The 19,200-nt window shown below is 57.4% G+C and overlaps 2 protein-coding genes across 2 annotated transcripts; both read right to left on the bottom strand.

Moving 5' to 3' along the window:
- Nucleotides 1-50: 50 nt before the first annotated feature.
- SMYD5 (SMYD family member 5) lies at nucleotides 51-9,033 on the bottom strand. The gene is made up of 13 exons (XM_087735976.1): nucleotides 8,903-9,033; nucleotides 8,597-8,705; nucleotides 7,763-7,902; nucleotides 7,414-7,535; nucleotides 6,652-6,721; nucleotides 6,122-6,226; nucleotides 4,495-4,557; nucleotides 4,217-4,287; nucleotides 3,811-3,917; nucleotides 3,416-3,472; nucleotides 2,483-2,577; nucleotides 2,149-2,219; nucleotides 51-1,564 (listed from the first exon to the last, which is right to left on the bottom strand). The coding sequence occupies exons 1-13, from the start codon at nucleotides 8,996-8,998 to the stop codon at nucleotides 1,426-1,428; spliced, it is 1,245 nt and encodes a 414-aa protein (XP_087592102.1). The 5' UTR covers nucleotides 8,999-9,033; the 3' UTR covers nucleotides 51-1,425.
- Nucleotides 9,034-12,555: 3,522 nt separating this feature from the next.
- LOC104019174 (homeobox protein not2) lies at nucleotides 12,556-17,414 on the bottom strand. The gene is made up of 3 exons (XM_087738095.1): nucleotides 17,183-17,414; nucleotides 13,480-13,688; nucleotides 12,556-12,714 (listed from the first exon to the last, which is right to left on the bottom strand). Exons 1-3 carry the CDS (start codon nucleotides 17,412-17,414, stop codon nucleotides 12,556-12,558), a joined length of 600 nt encoding a protein of 199 aa, XP_087594221.1.
- Between the last annotated feature and the right edge of the window lie 1,786 nt (nucleotides 17,415-19,200).

The raw sequence follows: 19,200 nt of genomic DNA, 5'->3' as shown, positions 1-19,200 counted from the left end.
GCACTCCCCACCCTCCGGTTTCCCGGTACAAACAACACGGTCCCGCTTCTCACCAGTCGCGGTTTATTACGAACACTGAAGGGGACACGGCCCCGGGATGGCTGGGGACGAGCAGCGAGGTGCAGGGCTGGCGGTGATGGCAGTGCCAGAGGTGCCCATCTACAGCGTCGCCCTCGGTCCCGCAATCCAGCTGCCGCGGGCTCGAAGGAAGCGGCGGCAGGAAAACAGCTCCCCAAAATCCGAGAGGGGAGGAAAATACCCCGGGGCGCATCCCCAACCTGCTGCCCGTCCCTTGTTCGGAGCCGTTTTCTCCCTCCGGCCGCGTGGTCGGCAGAGAGGGACGCCGCACGCAGCGGTGCGGCTGGCAGCATGGGATGGATGACAACGCCCCGGTGCCGGCGATGTCTCCAGGCATCCCGGGCACGGCGGCTCCCGCTCAGGGCACATCCTGCTCCAGAAGCAGCGCGCAGACAGAGCGCCCAGAGGGACAGCTTGCTCTCTGCAAAACCCAAAACGTTTTCTGGGTTTTGGACAGTGACTTTGCTTACGCAACACCGTAGCCGATGGCGGCTCCGGGCTAGCCGCAGCCTGGCCGTTCCCCGCTCCCCGAACAGCCCCGGCCATTGCTGCATGGGGTTTTGCATCGTGTAAAGGGAAAAAGGGATGGACTGGATGATCCTTGAGGCCCCTTCCAACCTGGTATTCTAGGATTGTAAAGGACGGGGCTGAGGCGGGAGGGAGGCGCCTGGCAGGGTCGGCCCCGCGCTCCCCGCCAGACTCGCGCATCCGAGCCACCCGTAAGGTGCCTCTGGCCCACCTGCAAAACCGTTTTGCCCCTTGCTGCTCGCCAAGCCCAGGCGTGGAATGGAGTATATATAAGGACCCCAGCTCCTCGGTGTGTAGATAGTGCTAATACAGACATTAAATAGTACCCCTGGTGCACAGACACACGGACACACGCACACATGTTCCCCTCGTCCCTGCGGGGTAGGAAAGGACGTGCTCCTCCGCACCCACGGCCGGCACAGACACGGTGGAGCAGCCTCGCGGGTGGCCACAAGGTGACCATCGCGATGTCCCCGGGGCTGGCCGGACCCTGCTCTCCTCCAGCCTCCCCCGCAAGCACCAGCCAGCCCCTCCGGGGACCGGGGCGCGACAGGGGGCCAGCGGCTCACAGCCTGTCCTCGCAGGGGGGACGGGGACGGCCCGACGCACGCACACACACGCACAGCGCACAACGAGGACAGGCGGGAGCAGGGCCTGCCTCCGGCTCCCCCGCTGCCCCGCTCTGCCAGACCTCCGCGCCCCTCACCGGCACGTGGCCTCCCACCCGACCCCAAAACACAACCCTGTTTCTAGTATTAAAGCTGCTGCCTCTCGGAGGATCCCCCCGTCCCTTCCCGCTCCTCTCGCCCGGGGCCAGGATCAAACGTCGGTCATCTCATCCTCCAGCTCAGCATCATCCGTCTCCCCTTCACCCTCCTCTTCTTCGTCCGACGTCACGTCGGCATCGTCAGCTTGCACTAGGCACTTGGGACACGAGCAGGTAAACAAGTAGTTCTCCCTGGAAGAAGGGAAGGAAGAAGGAGAAGGAGTGATGGCGTGGAGAGAACCCCGACGCCGCTGCGAGGCAGGGGGTCGGGGACGGAGCAGCCAGGAAGGGGGTAAATACGTTAAACCCGGAGGAGTTTGCGGGCTCGATGGTGCTGGGCTCAGGTGGGGTGGAGGCAGCCTGGGTGGAGAGGGGGATTTCTCAGCCCTGCAGGGGTGACGGGACACGGGGACGGCAGCCATCAGCAGGAACCCCTACCCCTGAAGGGCGGAGAAGGAAAAGGAAGGCGGCTGGGGACAGCAAGGGTGTGCGGGAGCGAGCTGCCGAGCGGTGCAAGCCCGCAGAGAGAGGGGGAGCCCAAATCCTCGGTCCCCGAGGCTACAACACCTAAGAAGGGGCTGCAAGGAGCTCAAAGCACAAAAGCACCACGTGCTGCACGCACACCCTGCCGTGAGCATGCCGGCCTACACACCAGCCCGTGCACAGCCCCACCAGGGCACGCGCGGGGCCCCGAGGTGGGGATGCAGCCCTGACGGACTGGCTGGGGGTGCAAAGGGGTGCCCCGTCCCCCCCGGCTCCCTCCCAGCAGCCCCTACCTGAGTATCTTGTTGCGGCTGTGTCTGCTCCGCTCCCTCTGACAGCAGTCTAAGTAACTGATGCAGATTTCCTGTGAGCAAAGAGAAACAAGCCAGGCTGAGAGCCGCTTCCCACGAACCCAAAGCAGCACGATTTATACCAGTCCCTCTCAGAGGCAGGCAGAAACACGGGGTCTGGCAGCCCCTGCGTGGGGATGAGGGGTGAATTCCTCAGCCAGGACAACGCCAGAGACAGGAGGTATGAGGCTGGGGTCTGCGGGGGACGTAGGGGACACAGGGAGCCTCTGCCAAGGTGCGATGCCAGCCCAGGCTCACCCCGGCCCCGCTGTCTCACCTCTCCAGCTTCGATGTCCTCCAGAGCCGTCAGATGCAGGAGGAAGTTGTTTTCTGGGAAGGATGTCTCGGCATTGGGGATGCAGCTGTGGTTACCTAGGGGGAAGACGGGACGCAGCCGTGAGGGTGTCTCCAGAGGAAGGGGAAGGCAGAGGCAGGGTCGGAGACCCCACACAGTCCGCGGGGCTCGTGCCTGCCCTTCTGTGTGGCCCGGGCACTGGGAGGGCCATGGCCTGGCTAAGGATAATGCAGCACAATGCTGCAGCCACCCCATCTACCTGGGGGACACCAGCGTGACACTCTCCGCTCACACTGGGGACTACGGGGTCCAGCGGAGCGGGGTGCAGGGTCAGGGCTCTCCCATACACCCACAAAACCCACCCAGAGAGCTGTTCTGGATCAACGCCAGGATGCACAGCACCACCTCTGCCTCCACGGGCTGGGGAAGGACACACAGGGCAGCACTTTTTCCCTGCTTCACAGCTCTCCCAGCAGCCAGTCCCCAGGCTCTGCTCATCCCCACTCTGCCGTTAACACTTAGGAGTGAAAGAAGAGAGCTCCGGGTGCCGGGGCATCCTCTCCTACGTCCCCACGGGGCAGCCAAGAAAGGCTCCCTCCCTCAACGGTTTGTTCAGCTCCGTTTTGCTCAGAGAAGGTTGGAGATGTCCCTTTGCTAACTGCATACGTGGCTCCCAGAGACTACATCGCGTTCGCATCCATTCGAGCCAGGACTGACCATTTCGTAGCAAGGCAGGAAGCCTGGAGACCCTGAGAGAGCAGCCAGACCCCAGGGCAGCACCCATCCCATCCCACCCCACGGACGGGAAGCACAAACCCCTTTCTCCAGAAGCTTTTAGGAAGAGATGAGCCCGTCTAGCCCAGGACGTCTCCCTCCTCACTACCAGTTTTCCTCCCAGTCTTTGGTGTTACTTACAGCAGCTCTGGAGCATGTAGAGACCTGATCCCTCGCAGTTGAGGAACTCTCCTGACTCTGCGGCACAGAGAGGGGGTTAGAGCTTTGCATGGGCCGTTCCGGCTCTTGTGTAGATGAAACTTTTCTGCACAGGATCCCTCCAGATCAGCCCTCCAGCCACCCCACCCTGCCGCAGGTCGCGCTGCCCACAAACTTGGACTTGCCCTATCCACGTAGCAAGCGTGGCTCGCCTGGACCAGGCGGTGGGATCTCCCAGTCCCCAGCAGGAATCCCTCCTAGTCCCAGAATCCCTCCTAGTCCCCGAATCCTGGGAAGAGTCTCCAGTAGCAGAAACTCCACCAGGTTCCTGCAAATGGCACCACTTGACGCTGTCCACGGTCACTTCAGAGCCTCACCTTTCTCAATGTCCTTGTAGAGCTGGTCGATGAAGGCGTCCAGCTCCTCTCGCTGCAGCATGGGGAGATCCAGCGCATCGCAAGCATGCACCCACTGGCTCAGAGAGCTGTTGGGAAGCGGAGGGACACCGTTACAGTCCCACAGCGCTGTTGGCACACGGTGGGACCTCGCAGGGGGGATCTAAGGGTTAAACTCAGTGGCTCTGAGTGGCCAAGGTCTGGCAGAGGGATGCGAAAGGGTTGGACACAGCCCAGATGAAGGACTGCTTTTAAGTTTGCTTCGCCATCCCTCTCTCTTAGGTCTGAACCCAGCCATTACCCAGGCCAGCGTGGATTTATGGACTGTACGTCCCCTCCATGCCACATCTCCGCTGCCCTGCAAGGAGCACCCAGAAAGCCCCATTACCTTGTTCCTATGCCTTGGCCATTGGTCCCAACGAGGGCAAAGAGGGATCGAAAGCCTTCTGGAGTGAACCACTGCAGAAGGGAGATGAGAAAGCAGCTGAGCCCAGGCCAGCCTGCGGAAGCACCCCACTCTGCAAGTGCCTCAGATCCCACAGGGAGCTTTGGGGGAAGCAAGCAAGGGGTAGAGCCCCAGGGGAAGCCCTGGCCTTCGGGGCAGACATGCACCAAGCAGAGGGTCCCGCCATGCTCCTGGGCTAGTCGGGAGGCAGCTCAACTCACCCTGCTGAGATGTTCATCGTAAAGGGCTTCGGTGAAGAGCAACCGCAGCAGCTCCAGCTGGCCCTGGCAGGACATGGCAACACTGTCAGGGTGGGCAGATGCTGCTGGGAGTCAGACCCAGCCTGACGGCCGAGCCCAGCACGGGCTAGAAGGCTCAGGAGTCAGGCTCCTCGTCCTTCATAGAACCATAGAATCGATAAGGTTGGAAAAGACCCTTAAGATCATTGAGTCCAACCATTAACCTATCACTACCAAGTCCACCACTAAACTGTGTCCTCGAGCACCACATCTCCCCGTCTTTTAAATACCTCCAGGGATGGAGATTCAGCCCCTGCCCTGGGCAGCCTGGGCCAGGGCCTGACAGCCCTTTGGGGAAGAAGTTTTTCCCAATATCCAACCCAAACCTTCCCTGGCGCAGCTTGAGGCCGTTCCCTCTCGTCCCATCGCTTGTTCCTGGGGAGAAGAGACCGACCCCCCCCGGCTCCAGCCTCCTTTCAGGCAGTTGCAGAGAGCGACGAGGGCTCCCCTCAGCCTCCTCTTCTCCAGGCTGAGCCCCCCCAGCTCCCCCAGCCGCTCCTCCCCAGCCTTGGGCTCCAGCCCCTGCCCCAGCCTCGCTGCCCTGCTCTGGCCACGCTCCAGCCCCTCCATGGCCGCCTTGGGGTGAGGGACCCAGCGCTGAGCACAGCACTCGAGGGGCGGCCTCACCAGTGCCCAGCACAGGGGCACCATCACCTCCCTGCTCCTGCTGGCCACACTGTTCCTGATACAAGCCAGGATGCCACTGGCCCTCTTGGCCACCTGGGCACACTGCTGGCTCACGTTCAGGTGGCTGTGACCAACACCCCCAGGTCCTTTCCCACCAGACAGCTCTCCAGCCACCCCTCCCCATGCCTGCAGCGGTGCCTGGGGTTGTTGTGACCCAAGTGCAGGACCCGGCCCTGAGCCTTGTTGACCCTCATACAGCTGGCCTGGGCCCATTGATCCAGCCTGGCCAGGTCCCTCTGCAGAGCCTCCAGCAGATCGACACTTCCACCCAACTTGGTGTCACCTGCAAACTTCCTGAGGGTGCCCTCAATCCCCTCATCCAGATCATCAATGAAGATATTGAACAGGACCGGCCCCAACACTGAGCCCTGGGGAACACCACTGGTGACCGGCCGCCAACTGGATTTGACTCCATTCACCACCACTCTCTGGGCTCGGCCGTCCAGCCAGTTTTTAACCCAGCGCAGAGTGCACTTATCCAAGCCGTGAGCAGCCAGCAAGGCTTCCCTGCAAGGCTGGAGGCTGCTGCCCTCAGAGCAGCGAAAGCCACTCGTTCGAGCAGCAAAAGCCACCTACTCAGCAGCTAAATACCACCCTGTCCCACCCCACAGCAGAAGCATCTCCACCACAGGAACGAGCAGCAGTGTCCCACACAAGCCCAAAGCCCTCTAAGCAACCCGTTTCCTCTCTGTCAGTCAGTCAGCCCCTAACGGGGGGCTTTGTGCCCCCACTTTGAGCCTGGGATTTCCAGTATCTCCCATCCCAGATGTAACAGGGCCTCTGCACCTGTGGGCTCGCAGACACAGGCAGGGAGAGGGCAGGCTCAGGGACTCAGCACATCCAAGCGCTGCCAGGCTCTTACCTTAAATTTGTCTCCCAGCAGCTTGTGCACAATCTCCTCTTCTTCATTTGCTGTCTTACTGCAGAACTGGGAGAAGGTCTTGATCCACCACTCCTTGTCTTTAGCCTGACAAAGGAATCAAGCAAAGGCATGGCACCAACACCGCTTTTCTCCCAGCCAGGAGAGAGGGAGGAGAAGACAAGCCCCACTGAGCTCAGAGGTGTCCAGCCTGCTATCAGGAACCACCAGAAGCAGTTGCATGGTAATTTATTGTCAGAATAAACACTGAGGAAGCCAGGCCAAAGAAACAGAGCCAAAGGAAAGCATCAGTTCTGACTATTTTGGTACAGAAAAAAAGACCTGCTTGGCTCAGGACATAGGAACCTCCTTTCCTGCCTGCTGTCTCCATGACCAGGGACCACTAGACATTGAAATCTGTTCAAGCAGGACCCCGCCAGTCACCCGAGAAGAGATCAGTCCTTGGGAATAACAGCCACAACGGGATGAGGAAACCACACACCGGCGGCTATGGCTCCAAACTGCAGACGTACCTGTTTGACGGTGGCGACCATCCGGGCCATCAACATGATGCTGGAAGTCTCCGGTGGATAATGCATGTTTCTGGGGGATAAGAATGAAGGAAAGAGATGAGCAGATCAGTGCTGGTATGGAAATAAAAAGCTGGAGGGAGGCAGAGGCAGCTGCCATCCGTGTGGTCAGGCCCGCACTCATCCATCACACCAAAGTGGCCAGAGCAGCGTCACTGCATGGGAATCCAGCACTGCTTGGGGCGAGAAGCCTGTACGCACCTGCATGCTCTGAGCACACAAATAAACCCCTAAAGTCCTGCTAAACTCGAGCCTGGGTCCCATACAAAGCCCAGGACTGCAGCAAGTGCTGTAGTTTGTGATGAGCTTTGGGTCAGGGATGTCGCTTTTTCCCTGTGCCCATTTTGTCATCTGCAAGCAGGGACAGCAATTCATGTACCCGCAGGGCTGCTACGAGGAGGATCTCCCAGAGGCTGGAGATCTGCAGGAGCACTATAAAATTGCAGGAGCGAGGGATACGCAGCTCATTGCCTTGTAGCTTTTTACTGGGAGACAAATAAGAACGGCTCAGCTCTGTGTCCAAACCCTTGTGCTGCCAACAGCAGGTAGAGCTGGGCAGTGCCCCACGGCCACCACCACCCTCCAGCCACGCCATGCAGGGATGCAAAGCAAGGACGGTCCTCAGCCCTGGTCCCAGGCAGCATCACCCAGCCCAGGAGAGCTGCCTCCTCTGCCCATGGAGCAACAGGCAGGTCGGTCCCCTACCTCCATGCCTCCTGCAGCTTGTTGAGGGGGTGCGTGGGGTCGTCACGGGACGGGCCAAGGCAGAGGACCTGGTGGTACTGCTCCAAAGCGGCCTGCCTGCATTCAGCGCTGCAGTACGTCACCTAGAGCGAGGGGCACAGCGCCCGGCATTGGCTACGGCAGCAGAAAATGGGGGTCCTAGGCCCAGCTTTGCCCCCTCCCTGACCATCTGAGCCCCAGCTCTTTAGCCATCGCGATGCAGAAGGGAAAAGGCAGACACCCATCTCGGGACAGCACAAGTGCCCAGCTAGATGCTGTAAAGGAGTCAGCGACCAAAACAAGACCACGGTCCCTCCCGGCAGCCCCATACCTGGCACCGGGGACACTGCTGGTGCAGGTCTTTCCGGATGCTGCACTGCTCCGGGTGAGGCAGCACCAGCGAGCTCTTCCCCAGCAGCCGCTGGGCATTCTCCTCCGCCGTCTCCAAAGCCCGCAGGCAGTGATCGCAGGCTATGGGGAGACAGGACGGGATGGATACCACAGTGAGACCACAGCCTTCTATAAGGAAAGGGGCCAGAGCCCACAGCAAGACAGCGTGACTGGTACCAACACCATCTCCAAGCTGGAGGCACCAGTCTCTTACCGCTCCCTCCATAAGAAAAACCATTTCTGGTGCAATTTAAGCGCCCCCCAGCCCTCATCTGCTGCCCTGTAAGGCTGGGAAGTGTTTAAGGGCCATACGATGGCAAGCATCCCTGTGTCGGTGACCTGCAACGGAGCTCAGCCGACAGCAGGGTCTAGGTAGGACAAAAAAAGTTTAAAATCCTGCTCTTACAACCCTCGTTTTTTGTTCTGACGCCTCCGGGGAGCACCGGCACCTTTGCAGGCTGTACCCCACCATGGCGAGATTGGGATAGGACCCACACCACTAAAAAAATTGGGGTTCCTACATGGTGCCCGATGGTGGCACGTGGTGCTGTCCCGCGGGGCTGATGGAAGTCACCATCCCTCAAACAACCCCACCGTTTTCAACTTGTCCACGGTTCGTTTAGCGCAGAGGTAGAAATGGCAGCAGGGCCGCCTTCCGAGCGGCGCTCAGACGGAGCCAAACCTTTTCCTTGAAAACCGGGCAGCTCCTCCGGGACCCCGCGGTCACCGCGCCGGGGCAGGTGACGGGGACGTGCCGCCACCGCCGCCCGCTCACCTCGGTAGTTGTACAGGGCGTTCCAGAGGAACTGGGACGACACCACCGGCCTCTCCACGAAGACAGTTTCACCTTTGCGGATGTTCTTGGTGGCGAACAAGCCTTTTCCCTGCCGAGGGAGAGGCGTGGGTCAGGGGACGCAACCCAAAGCCACCCGGGGGCTGAGGGTACCCCCCGCCCGCCCAGCCTGAGGGGAGCCTGCCGGCTTTTTACCCCCTTTTCCCCCTAAAAATTGACTCTGCCGCAGCGGGAAGGGAAGGGAGGGACCCCCGCGGCGGGGGGACCGGCTGAGACGGCCGGGCTCACCTTGGCGCTGCTGATGAACCGCGCCTCCGCCGCAGCCCCGGTCCCGGCGCGGCTCCCCGGCACGGCGCCGCACACGTCCCCCGCCGCGGCGGCCATCTTCGGGCGGCGACTTCCCCGCTCTGACCCGCCGGGGGCGGGCAGCGCCTCTTCCTCTTCCTCCTCCTCCTCCTCCTCCTCCGCGGCCGCCCGCCTCACCCGCCGCCCCGCTCGAAGATGGCTGCCGGCTCCCCTCGGGGGTCCGCGCCCGCCATCACCCCCCTCAGCCCCAGGGGCGGGCGGGGGCCGGCCGCCATCTTAGCCCTCCCCGCAGCCCACCGCCACCTTCCAAAAACACCGCCAAAAAGCCCCGAAACGGCGCTTCCACAGCCACGCGAAAACCAGGCGGGAGTTTTGCTGCCTCTCCCCTATTAATTATTATTATTTTTTTAATCGGAGGGGGAATAGCCTTCGTATCTCTGTCAGGCCGCAACGCAAGGTACCCCCTCACAGGGTGGGGAGACATGGCCAGCTGCCCCTGCGCACCCAAAACTGGCTCAGCTTTCCCCAAAAAAACCTTCAAAACACGCTAACGTGGCCCCTGCGCCCTCGCTACCTCCTGCTAGCCTGCCTGCAAACGCCTCAAATCTACGAAAACGCGTGTTCAGTTGTATTTACTAATTCACACCGGCGCTGCTAGCGCCCGTTTAGGCTCAGTCCCGCTCTTCATCAGCCAGGCGGCTGCGGCGGGTTTGGGAATACGGGCCGATTTCGTATTCGGGGTGTTTTGGGGTGTTTTGGAGTCACTAGATGTCACTGTCGCCTCATGGCAGGGACACGACAGCGGGTGGCAACGCTGCCTGGCTGGCTGGAGCCTTGTTGCCACCATGCCCAGGCCAGCAGCCCAGGCGGGAGCACGGCCGCAGAGCAAGGAGCCCTCCCTGGCCACCCGGACAGTGACGAGGGACAGACAAACTGCCTGGGACACCTTCCCCATCTGTATTTTGGGGTCTGGCCCCGGTGAGCCCCGCAGCAGGGGCACTGCTCCACCATGCAACACCCATCCTAGGGGTCTACAAGACCTAGACACAAGTGGACCAATGCTACCTTACAACTCCTATTTCAATTACATCTTCATACTAATAGCAGGAAGACTCGCCATTATTGTAATAACAGCATTATGTGTCCTGTTTTTCTAAGGTTTTGGTGCTAAACGGCGAGGTGTTTCACGCGTAGAGCATCAGCTTGAGTCGTGGCGCGGCCAGCAAGACTTCAAAGCGTCCTTCACGGCTCTCAACAAACCCTGGTGCCCACAACATTAATTTGGAAGTATTTGCAAAGCTGGACTGGGATTGCTTCTGCTTCTGTATTTGCAGAACATAAGGAGAACCTTCTCCTGGACTTGAGTTTGATGGAGGTTCTTGTTCCCCACGAGCAGCCAGCCCAAACCTGAGCACCCTGTGTTTACCAGACCTTATGTTTCATACTATAAATGTATAGAATCACAGAATGCTTTGGGCTGGAAGGGACCTTTCCAGGCTATCCAGTCCCACCCCCTGCCATGGGCAGGGACATCTCCAACCAGACCAGGTTGCTCAGAGCCCCGTCCAGCCTGGCCTTGAATGTTTCCAGGGATGGGGCATCCACCGCCTCTCTGGGCAACCCGCTCCCGTGTTTCAGTAGTTCTGTGTCTGCAGGAACTGGCCCAGAGATAATAACTCATGTTATCTACTTTCCCCCATGATATGGGGTCATCAATCAATTTTCAAAAAAACCTTCTTTTTTTAGCATTTATTTTGTCCAAAACAGCTTATTGAGGAAAAAAAACCCTCAAGCTCAAACTTCAGGGAACATGAAAATACATTGGATTTTTTTTTTTTTAATAACTTCAATTGAAAATTAGAAAGAGAATAGTTGGAAATGTGTTTTCCTGCTGACTTTCTGACACTTACAGGTTTTCAGCTGATCTGTTTAAAAGCTGTTCTTGCTCCATTCCAAATGTTCAAGCTCGAGTGCACAGGTTTACCAGCAAACACACAAGTGGGGGGGGGGGGGAAAATGGCTTTCATATTTGTATTGGCATGTCAGGAATGAAAACGTGCGAGAAGAAATCACCCTTTCAAGAAGAAATCACCCTTTTGTGACTTCTGCTGTTAGAAAGCGGCTATTACTTTTTGACAACGGGGTTCTTATAGGAGGAGGAAAAGGTGTGTTTCTTTTCTCTTTGGGTTTTTAACTCCATTTCCTCAGAAACATGGGAAAAAGGACCAGTAACCCACCCCGGGCAGCTTTGGGGCAAGAAGCCACTGAGGCATCGCTGCCTGCTCAGAAACCAAGGAGCTGCCCAAACCCTGCCTCCCCCCAGCCAGTCCCATCTCTTTTTAAAATACACTAGATTTTTATTAAGAAGCAAAGCAAATAAATAAGTGACACTTATTTGGGGGGGGGGGGGGAAGTTATTTCTATAAATAACAATATAAGAGTAAAGTGATTTACAGTGTTCTGGGTCAGAAAGAGACCAAGTTATCCTGAGCTGCTGGGACGTGGTGCCTGGTACCCTGGGCAGACCTGGGAAGGCGAGGTGACAGCCTGGGCGCTGGCAGCCTGGCCTAAGAGCACTTTGCTGCTAACACACGGACGGGGAGGGTCGAGTACTCAGTCCTGACCCCTCAGAGCCCTCCCAGAAATACAACCGCTAACTGCATCGGGTGGTTACAGATGTGCTCGCCGAACGCTCCAGGTGCCGTTCCCCACGGCACCTGGATGTGTAATGAGGAGAGAACAGAGCGACTGCCGTCTGTGCCAGAATCGGCACATCTGGACGAGGGGCAGGGGGTCGTCTGAAGCACCAGAGGTGTTGGAAAGCTGCCTTTTTATAAAACAGCCCCGATCCCCGCACCTCGGCCAGCCCGAGCGCCGCCTTCCCTGCTGCAGCAGCATAGGCACACCTTGGCGAAGTAAGGCAATGCCAGAAGGCAGAGAGACCCACCGCGTTCTGCCCTCCGGCTTTGGGAAGCCAAAACAAAGGCACAAAACCACCAAGGCACCGGACAAGAGGAGGCACTTCTGTTCCAGGGGCGGGATCAGACCCTGTTCACCTTATTGCAAGAGTAAGGATACAGTCTGCGGGTGGGAGCAAAGGGCTTTCCAATTGTCTTTTTTTTTTTGTTGTTGTGATCTAAGCATCAAACATGGGAGTCAAGCGAAGCAGGAAAAACAATCAGGATTGATTTTCCTCCCAGCACAGGTCTCCCTCCTAGGAGCCCACAGCCATACGCAAGTGACCCCAACGTTCAAACGCCCTTACGCTCCCAGCCGTCAGAGATGCCGTCTGATTGTCACCCCAGCCTCTCTGCTGGAAACTGTTCCTGTGTCCTGGCGCTTTGAGAGCAAACAGGAGATGACACGCCTTGCCACAGCTATGGCACCACCAAGGACAGCCGGCCTGGTGATGGCGCCCCAGGAATTACGGCACGTGGCTGCCAAACAGCAGCCAAACAATATTTGGGGAGTTCCTCCCAGCTGGCTGCGATTTAGTCCTGTGGCTCCAGCTCTCAGATCGAGAGCGTAATGTCTCGCTTGGACCAAAGCAGCACAGACGTGCCTGCATCCCCAGTATCTTCATCAAGCAGACACGGCTCAAAAAACAACAGTGGCAGCTGAATCTCATCAGCCGTTCAAAGCTCAACGTCCACGGTGTCCTCCTCGTGGTCCTTGGCGTCCGTCGAGTCCGCGGTGGCAGGCTGTAGCACCCCAAACTGTGACAGCTTTGCCGCCTTCTGCTCCATGCTCTGCTTCCTCCATTTGATCCTCCGGTTCTGGAACCAGACTTTCACCTAGCAGGAAAATGGCCCAACAGCTTAATCCCAGGTCTCCAGGAGCCCCTTTCCAATGGGGGCTGTTGCCACATGCTTCCGAGGCAGATGTCCCCAAAAAGCAGAGCTCCTTAAACTGGGGGACGTGCCCCTTCTCTGCTTGGGGCACAGCGCGTGCGAGCGGGAGGAGGTGACGCTATGGAGGGCACAGCTGCCAGAGAGCACGATGAGACACCCGCCTACACCCTGCCTCTTCCCCCTGTGCTCTGCACACCCTCCCTGACCCCCCAGAACCGCCCGTGCTTTCCTCTCCCTTTCCCCAGCTGAATTGGGATCCCACCACAGAAGATCGGATGGCTCCTCCTTTCCACAAGAAATAAGCAGCTTGCAGCGCGAGGGGCAGAAACACACTGGGAAGAGCAGAAAAAAATTTAGATCCAGTGTCATAAAAGGACACTTAAAGCATGAACTGTCTTCAGAGGATCATAACGATGTGGATACCTTAGTCCAACCCCGCTTGAAGTCTAAAGCAAGCAGGTTTGTGCTCCTAAATGCTTTTTGTTCCACTTCATGGATTAAGAAAAGGATGTTCTTATTCATAAACCATCTAAACCTATCTCGCCTCCCTCCAGGCACGTGGCTTCAATGTCATCTTTGCAGCAGGGAGTCCCACAGGTCACTTTGCATCGTGTCCTCCTCCCGCTGCGCTTCCCGGCAAGGAAATCACCGCAGACGGAACCCAGAGCCAGGACCTCTGCCACCATCCCCAGCTCCCCCATTTCTTACCTGAGTCTCTGTGAGATGCAGAGTTGCAGCCAGGTCTACTCGCTCGGTGCCCACCATGTACTGCTGCTTGAGGAACTCTTGCTCCAGCCGCTCCAGCTGCTCTGGTTTGAAGACGGTGCGGACCCTCTTCATCTTGCAGGGCCCCCCGGGCCTCCAAGGCACAGTGGGACCCAGCGAGTTGGCCCCTACGCAGTGAGACAACTCCAGACCTGCAAGAAAGAAGCAGCCGCTGAAGGGGTCTGCAGGTCTGAGGCCGTTCCCGTTGAAGTGCCAAGCCCAGCTTGCTTCAGCTGTAGCTGAAATCCAAATGCAGCTGCTCTGTGTGCTGAAGGGAGCTGGGAGAAAGTAGCAAAAAGAAAAGCAGGGATGTCCCTACCCTGTCCCTACCTAGATCATCTCATCTAGGCTCCCTTTCCCACAAAAGGTTGGACCAGGTGATCTTTTGAGGTCATTTCCAACCTATTCTATCAGTCTACCCACAGGTACAACCTAGGACCATCCTGGACGTGCCACCAGACCCAAAGAAGTCAGCACTCGATGACGCGAGCAGGGCTTGACTTCCCTCTGTGCAGGATCTTTGTAACGGAATCATGAAGTCCATCGAGAGCTGCTGGATGCAAAAATCCCAGCTCCATCTCAGGAAGCCCCTGATCACAAATGTCCCAAGGTTGGAGGAGTTCACCCCATGCTGGCCCCTGCCTTTACCCTTCCCCTGGCAGCCACGGTCAGCCAGTGTCCGGGAGGAGATGCTGATGAAGCCAAGAGTCACCAGCCTTCCTGCAGGTCCTCATCTTGGACCTCAGACCTTTGGTCTCAGGAGGCTGAACCATCCACAAAGTTCCTGGTGTGCAGAGGCGTTAGCAGGACTGACAATGGATCTGGTCTCGGTCTCCTAGTTGTGGCCTGATGATAACCCTAATTAACTAATTACCATACAATACAACACCAGCACCGTCACAGGACCAGCCGGCACCAGCCCAAGAGTTTCTAAAGCCCTCATCCTGCCAGCACAGACTGGGATTCTCACACATCTGGATGTACAAAAGGAGGGCGCGACTGCTCCGTCCTCCTGAAGGACCTTCGCGCCAGCCAGCCCTCGCTGCCGGGAGGACTGCGGGGTGCAGAGACCACCCTCAAGGGCCGGGGAAAGGGGGCTGCCGCCACCGAGGCAAAACACCTCTGCATTCAGGACGCTGGTTCTGGAGCTAACGACGTGCACAGGAACGTTAGCGTAGACTTTTTGCACATCTGACCGTCAAGCGCTGGGGGGGACAACCGGGCCCCCCCTGCTCGGTGCCGCTGGATTGGGGACTCCGCTCCCGTTCGCAGCCCCCGAAAGAGCCCAGGCAGTGGGACCTGGCTGCACAGGCGAGCCCGCTGCGTGCCACGGGAACACCTCCACGTACAATCGTGGAGGCATTAGGAGCCAGATAAGGCCAGCAGTAAGGTACGTCTGACGGTAGCACAGCTTCTGCCCTGCCAACACCCAGGCGCACGCTTAACTTTAAGAAAAAACCGCTGCTTATCTCTCCTTTAATGCCTGACGCTGTCGTGTTCTCCAGGCACAAGCAGGCACCTTGACCTACTTCGTTTCATTAATTGGGTGCAAGTTCTGCGCGCGGTTAAGGATTTGTGGGATGGAGGCCTGACAGCTTAACAGCCGTAATTGCACTTAAAACTATTTTCTTTGTTAAAATAATTTCACCCGTCACTTTTTTTTTTTTTCTATTTTAATACTAGGATAATAGCAAGCGTAATTTCAAACATGAATTACTTTGTGGAAATCGCTTTGCAAACTGTTTAACTATATTTTCATACCTGTATTTTTGATATAATACACAGATTAACACACAACTATGCAAATGCTGTCTCGAAAAAGAAATAATAGATTAAATAGTTATGCAAAGTAGTTAAAAAAAAAATCAAGAGTAGCAAACACTTTTGGTATCTGAATATTGTAGCTATCAGGATCAAATCAAGAGTTCCTGATAAAATATAAAATACCTGCTCGGCTGCAGGTTTTGCCTGGGCGACGACGAGATCAGGCTCTGAATGCTAAAGAGAGACTTAATTTCAAGAAAAATATTCTGAATGGAGGTACTTCATTCAAACAAACGAGTCGTTTTGCTTATAAAACGTTGCAGTACCCCTCAGTGAAAATGCAGAGAGCCTGATGGATTAGCCAGGATCCTTCATCGCCGCCGCGTAAATTTTACCCACGGATCAGCAACAAAACCCTTTTTCCCTAGGTGCTTTTGCACTAAAAATACCAACAGTTTTTGGGGCCGGGTGCTGCGAAACACTCAGCATCTTCACTTCTGCCAGGGGAAAATTGCAGGGAGAGCAAAATTCCAGATGGAGGAGGGCAGGTTTGGGAGGAGAGGGGGCCCCGCACAACAGCAGAGCTGGCACGGGGGGAAATTACCTTCGGGGATGGGGCTTCGGGAAATTACAGCAGGGTTTCATAGGCGTGATGAAAATACAGGCACTGAAGGGCCTTTATAGTGCACGAAAGGAGAAATAAGAGCCAGCGTGGGCAAAGCAGCCCCCGAAATGCAGGTGGGGGGCACCCGTGGACGTGGGGGGCTGCCCCCGACCTGCAACCCTCTGCTGAAGGCTGCGAGTCCTGGCACCAGCGTGTCGCTGCACCCGGGCGTTAACTGCTGGGGCAAATGGCTGATATTAATGATCGAGCGCTACAGAGGGGGAAAATCACAGAATCATAGAATGGTTTAGGTTGGAAAAGACCCTTAAGATCATCGAGTCCGACCGTTAACCCAGCACTGCCAAGGCCACCACTAAACCATGTCCCTAAGCACCACATCTCCCCGGCTTTTAAAGCCCTCCAGGGATGGGGACTCAGCCCCTGCCCTGGGCAGCCTGCTCCGGTGCTCCTCATATTTAGAATTATTATATTATAATATTATATATATATATATTATTTTACATACTATTACTATAAGAATATGTTACATTATATTTTATATATAATATGATATATGTAGAATAAGTTATATTCTATAATTATATATAGAATATGTTATACTATATATATGTTATATACTATATATAGAATATCTTACATTATATTATATATATAATATGATATATATACACGTTATGTACATGTACATATACACGATATGATACATATACACGTTATATAATTATATATATAATATGTTATACTATATATTGTATATTATATAAATATGTTATATATAAAATATATATTATGTTATATACTAGATACAGAGTATGTTATAATATAATATGTTATATATTATATTATAATAATGTAATATAACATATAATATCATAATACAATAATAATATAACATTATAAAAATAACCATTAGGAAATTCTTCCCTCTCCCTCCCTCATTTCCCACAGCCCCAGCCCAACTCTTCACCTTGGGGCTGGTCGAGAGGCTGCAAGAAATGAAACTACAGCCGTAGGGGGAAAAAAAAAAAAGAGGAAAAAAAGGGGCAATTTTTGGTGTCCCAAAGCCCCTTATTTTCCAGTGCCCCCTCCAGGTCCCGGCCCTCCCCGCCCACCCGCGGGCAGGCTCCCACGCTCCCCCCGCTCCGTGGCGGCCGGGCACCCCCCGCACACCCTCCGCACACCCCCCGCACACCCCCCGCACACCCTCCGCACACCCCCCGCACACCCCCCGCACACCCCCCGCACACCCCCGCTCACCTGCACCGCCCCGCCCGGCCACGCCGCAGCCCCAGCCCCAGCCCCAGGCGCCCGGCAGCGGCCCCAGCCCCGCTCCCGCCGCGGGCCAGCGCGGAGCCGGCGGGGCGGAGGGGACGGGGACGGGGACGGCGGGGCCGCGGCCCGGAGGCTCCCGGGCGAGGAGCGATTCGATGTGGAAGGGGGTCTTGGGGGGCGGCGGGGCGGGCCGGGGGCGCGGAGGGCTGCGCAGCATGGCCGGGCCGCTGTGCCGGCAGCCGGCCCCGCCGGTTTATATGGAGGGCGCGGTGGGGTGGGATGAGCCCAGGTCCTATGCAAAGCGGCGGCGGGGGGGCTGCCCCCAACCCCGCTGGCCTGCGGCGGCACCCCCACGGGCACCCCTTCTTCCCCAGCGACACCCCTTCTTCCCCACCGACACCCCCACGGACACCCCTTCTTCCCCCCAACACCCCTTCTTCCCCACCGACACCCCCACGGACACCCCTTCTTCCCCACCAGCACCTCCACGGACACCCCTTCTTCCCCCCAACACCCCTTCTTCCCCACCGACACCCCTTCTTCCCCACCAGCACCTCCATGGACACCCCTTCTTCCCCACTGTCACCCCCATGGGCACTCCTTCCCCACGGACACCCCTTCTTCCCCACTGTCACCCCCACAGCCTCCCCTCCTTCCCCACCAGCACCCCTTCTTCCCCACCAACACCCCCAGACACCCCTTCTTCCCCACCAACACCCCTTCTTCCCCACCAACACCCCCAACGGGCACCCCTTCTTCCCCACCGACAGACTCCCATCCTTCCGTGCCAGCTCCTCCACTGACACCCACCCGCACACCCACATCATCCCCCCACAGGCACCCACTTTCCTTCCCCTGGGACCCCCACGCCAACACCCGCTCCTTCCGCACAGACACACCGGCACCCACTCCCTCCCCACGGACACCCACACTGACACCAGCTCCTTCCCCACAGACACCTGCTCCTACCCATGGACACCCACACAACACCCACGCGGACACTTGCTCCTTCCTCCACAGCCACCTCCCTTCCTCATGGCCAACTACACCTTCCCCCCTACAACCGTGCTGGCACCCTCACTTCCCCCATGGACACCCACATGGACACCTACAGCTCCACCCCCCTGACCCCACTGACACCCGTACCTTCCCCTACTGACACGTAAACCCCGCCTGACACCCAAACCCCGCCTGACACCCACACCTTCACCCCAGGCCTCACAGGCGCACCCGCACCATCGCCCTGGCCAGTCCACCCCTACCCGCTGCCCCCAGGCGCGGATGTACCCTGGGGGGCTGTGCGAGCCCGGCCTGCCACCGTACCACCGTGCCACGGGGAACGTGTCCACGTGTACCCACCCGGGTGTATCGCAGGGTGTATGTACACCTGGCACATGGGAAAAAACACACCAGGAGCTCGCACAAGACGACTGTGCTGTGGAAATGTGACCGTGTGCTGTGGAAATGTGACTGTGCGTCGGGTTTGGGTGACGTGCCTGTGTGATACCGCCGGAGCCGAGGGCCGCCGGAGGAGCCGCAGAGGGCGCAGACGCCTCGCCCCGATGCGAGCGTACGCAGCAAACGCGGGGATTCGCAGCCCTGCGCGCACGCAAACATTCCTGCTCCCGTCTCCGCATGCACCGAATTGACACCGAAAATTCCCTCCGGTGTACACAAACACGGAGAAATCCCCAGGCCTGAGTCTCCGGGTTGATAAAATCCCCCGTGGCTTCGTAACCCGGCATTAAACCTCTCCGCGTGCGTGGGCGAGCTGTCCGTGTCCAGTCGATCCTGCCTTAAATCAGGGATTCGTGCCATTTCAAGTTTCTTTTCGCTGCCCAAGCTGTAGAAACAGACCTCGCTATAAATGAGCATCTCTCTATTTTTGAGCATTTCAAAGCAAATGGAAATTACGGGAATGCGCGGGCAGGATTATCCCACTCGCGAGGAAGCACCCTGGTGATGGCTGCGGGAACCTCGGGGGAGAGGATGCCTGCAGGAGA

The sequence above is a fragment of the Nipponia nippon genome, unplaced genomic scaffold, assembly GCF_047370975.1.
Source record: "Nipponia nippon isolate SJK-2023a ecotype South Korea unplaced genomic scaffold, ASM4737097v1 scaffold_6, whole genome shotgun sequence".
Classification (NCBI taxonomy): domain Eukaryota; kingdom Metazoa; phylum Chordata; class Aves; order Pelecaniformes; family Threskiornithidae; genus Nipponia; species Nipponia nippon.
This window is presented reverse-complemented; position numbering and strand designations above follow the sequence as displayed.

What these genes read in the sequence shown, in the direction of transcription:
- SMYD5 (XM_087735976.1), bottom strand. Translation starts at nt 8,998, where the DNA reads ATGGCCGCCGCGGCGGGGGACGTGTGCGGCGCCGTGCCGGGGAGCCGC. An exon ending in TGCTGGGAGACAAATTTAAG is followed by an intron (nt 4,558 to 6,121) that starts GTAAGAGCCTGG and finishes ATGTCCTGCCAG; the next exon opens with GGCCAGCTGGAGCTGCTGCG. An exon ending in CTACAAGGACATTGAGAAAG is followed by an intron (nt 3,473 to 3,810) that starts GTGAGGCTCTGA and finishes TCTGTGCCGCAG; the next exon opens with AGTCAGGAGAGTTCCTCAAC.
- LOC104019174 (XM_087738095.1), bottom strand. Translation starts at nt 17,414, where the DNA reads ATGCTGCGCAGCCCTCCGCGCCCCCGGCCCGCCCCGCCGCCCCCCAAG. An exon ending in GGCCGGGCGGGGCGGTGCAG is followed by an intron (nt 13,689 to 17,182) that starts GTGAGCGGGGGT and finishes TCTTTCTTGCAG; the next exon opens with GTCTGGAGTTGTCTCACTGC. An exon ending in TGCATCTCACAGAGACTCAG is followed by an intron (nt 12,715 to 13,479) that starts GTAAGAAATGGG and finishes TTTTCCTGCTAG; the next exon opens with GTGAAAGTCTGGTTCCAGAA.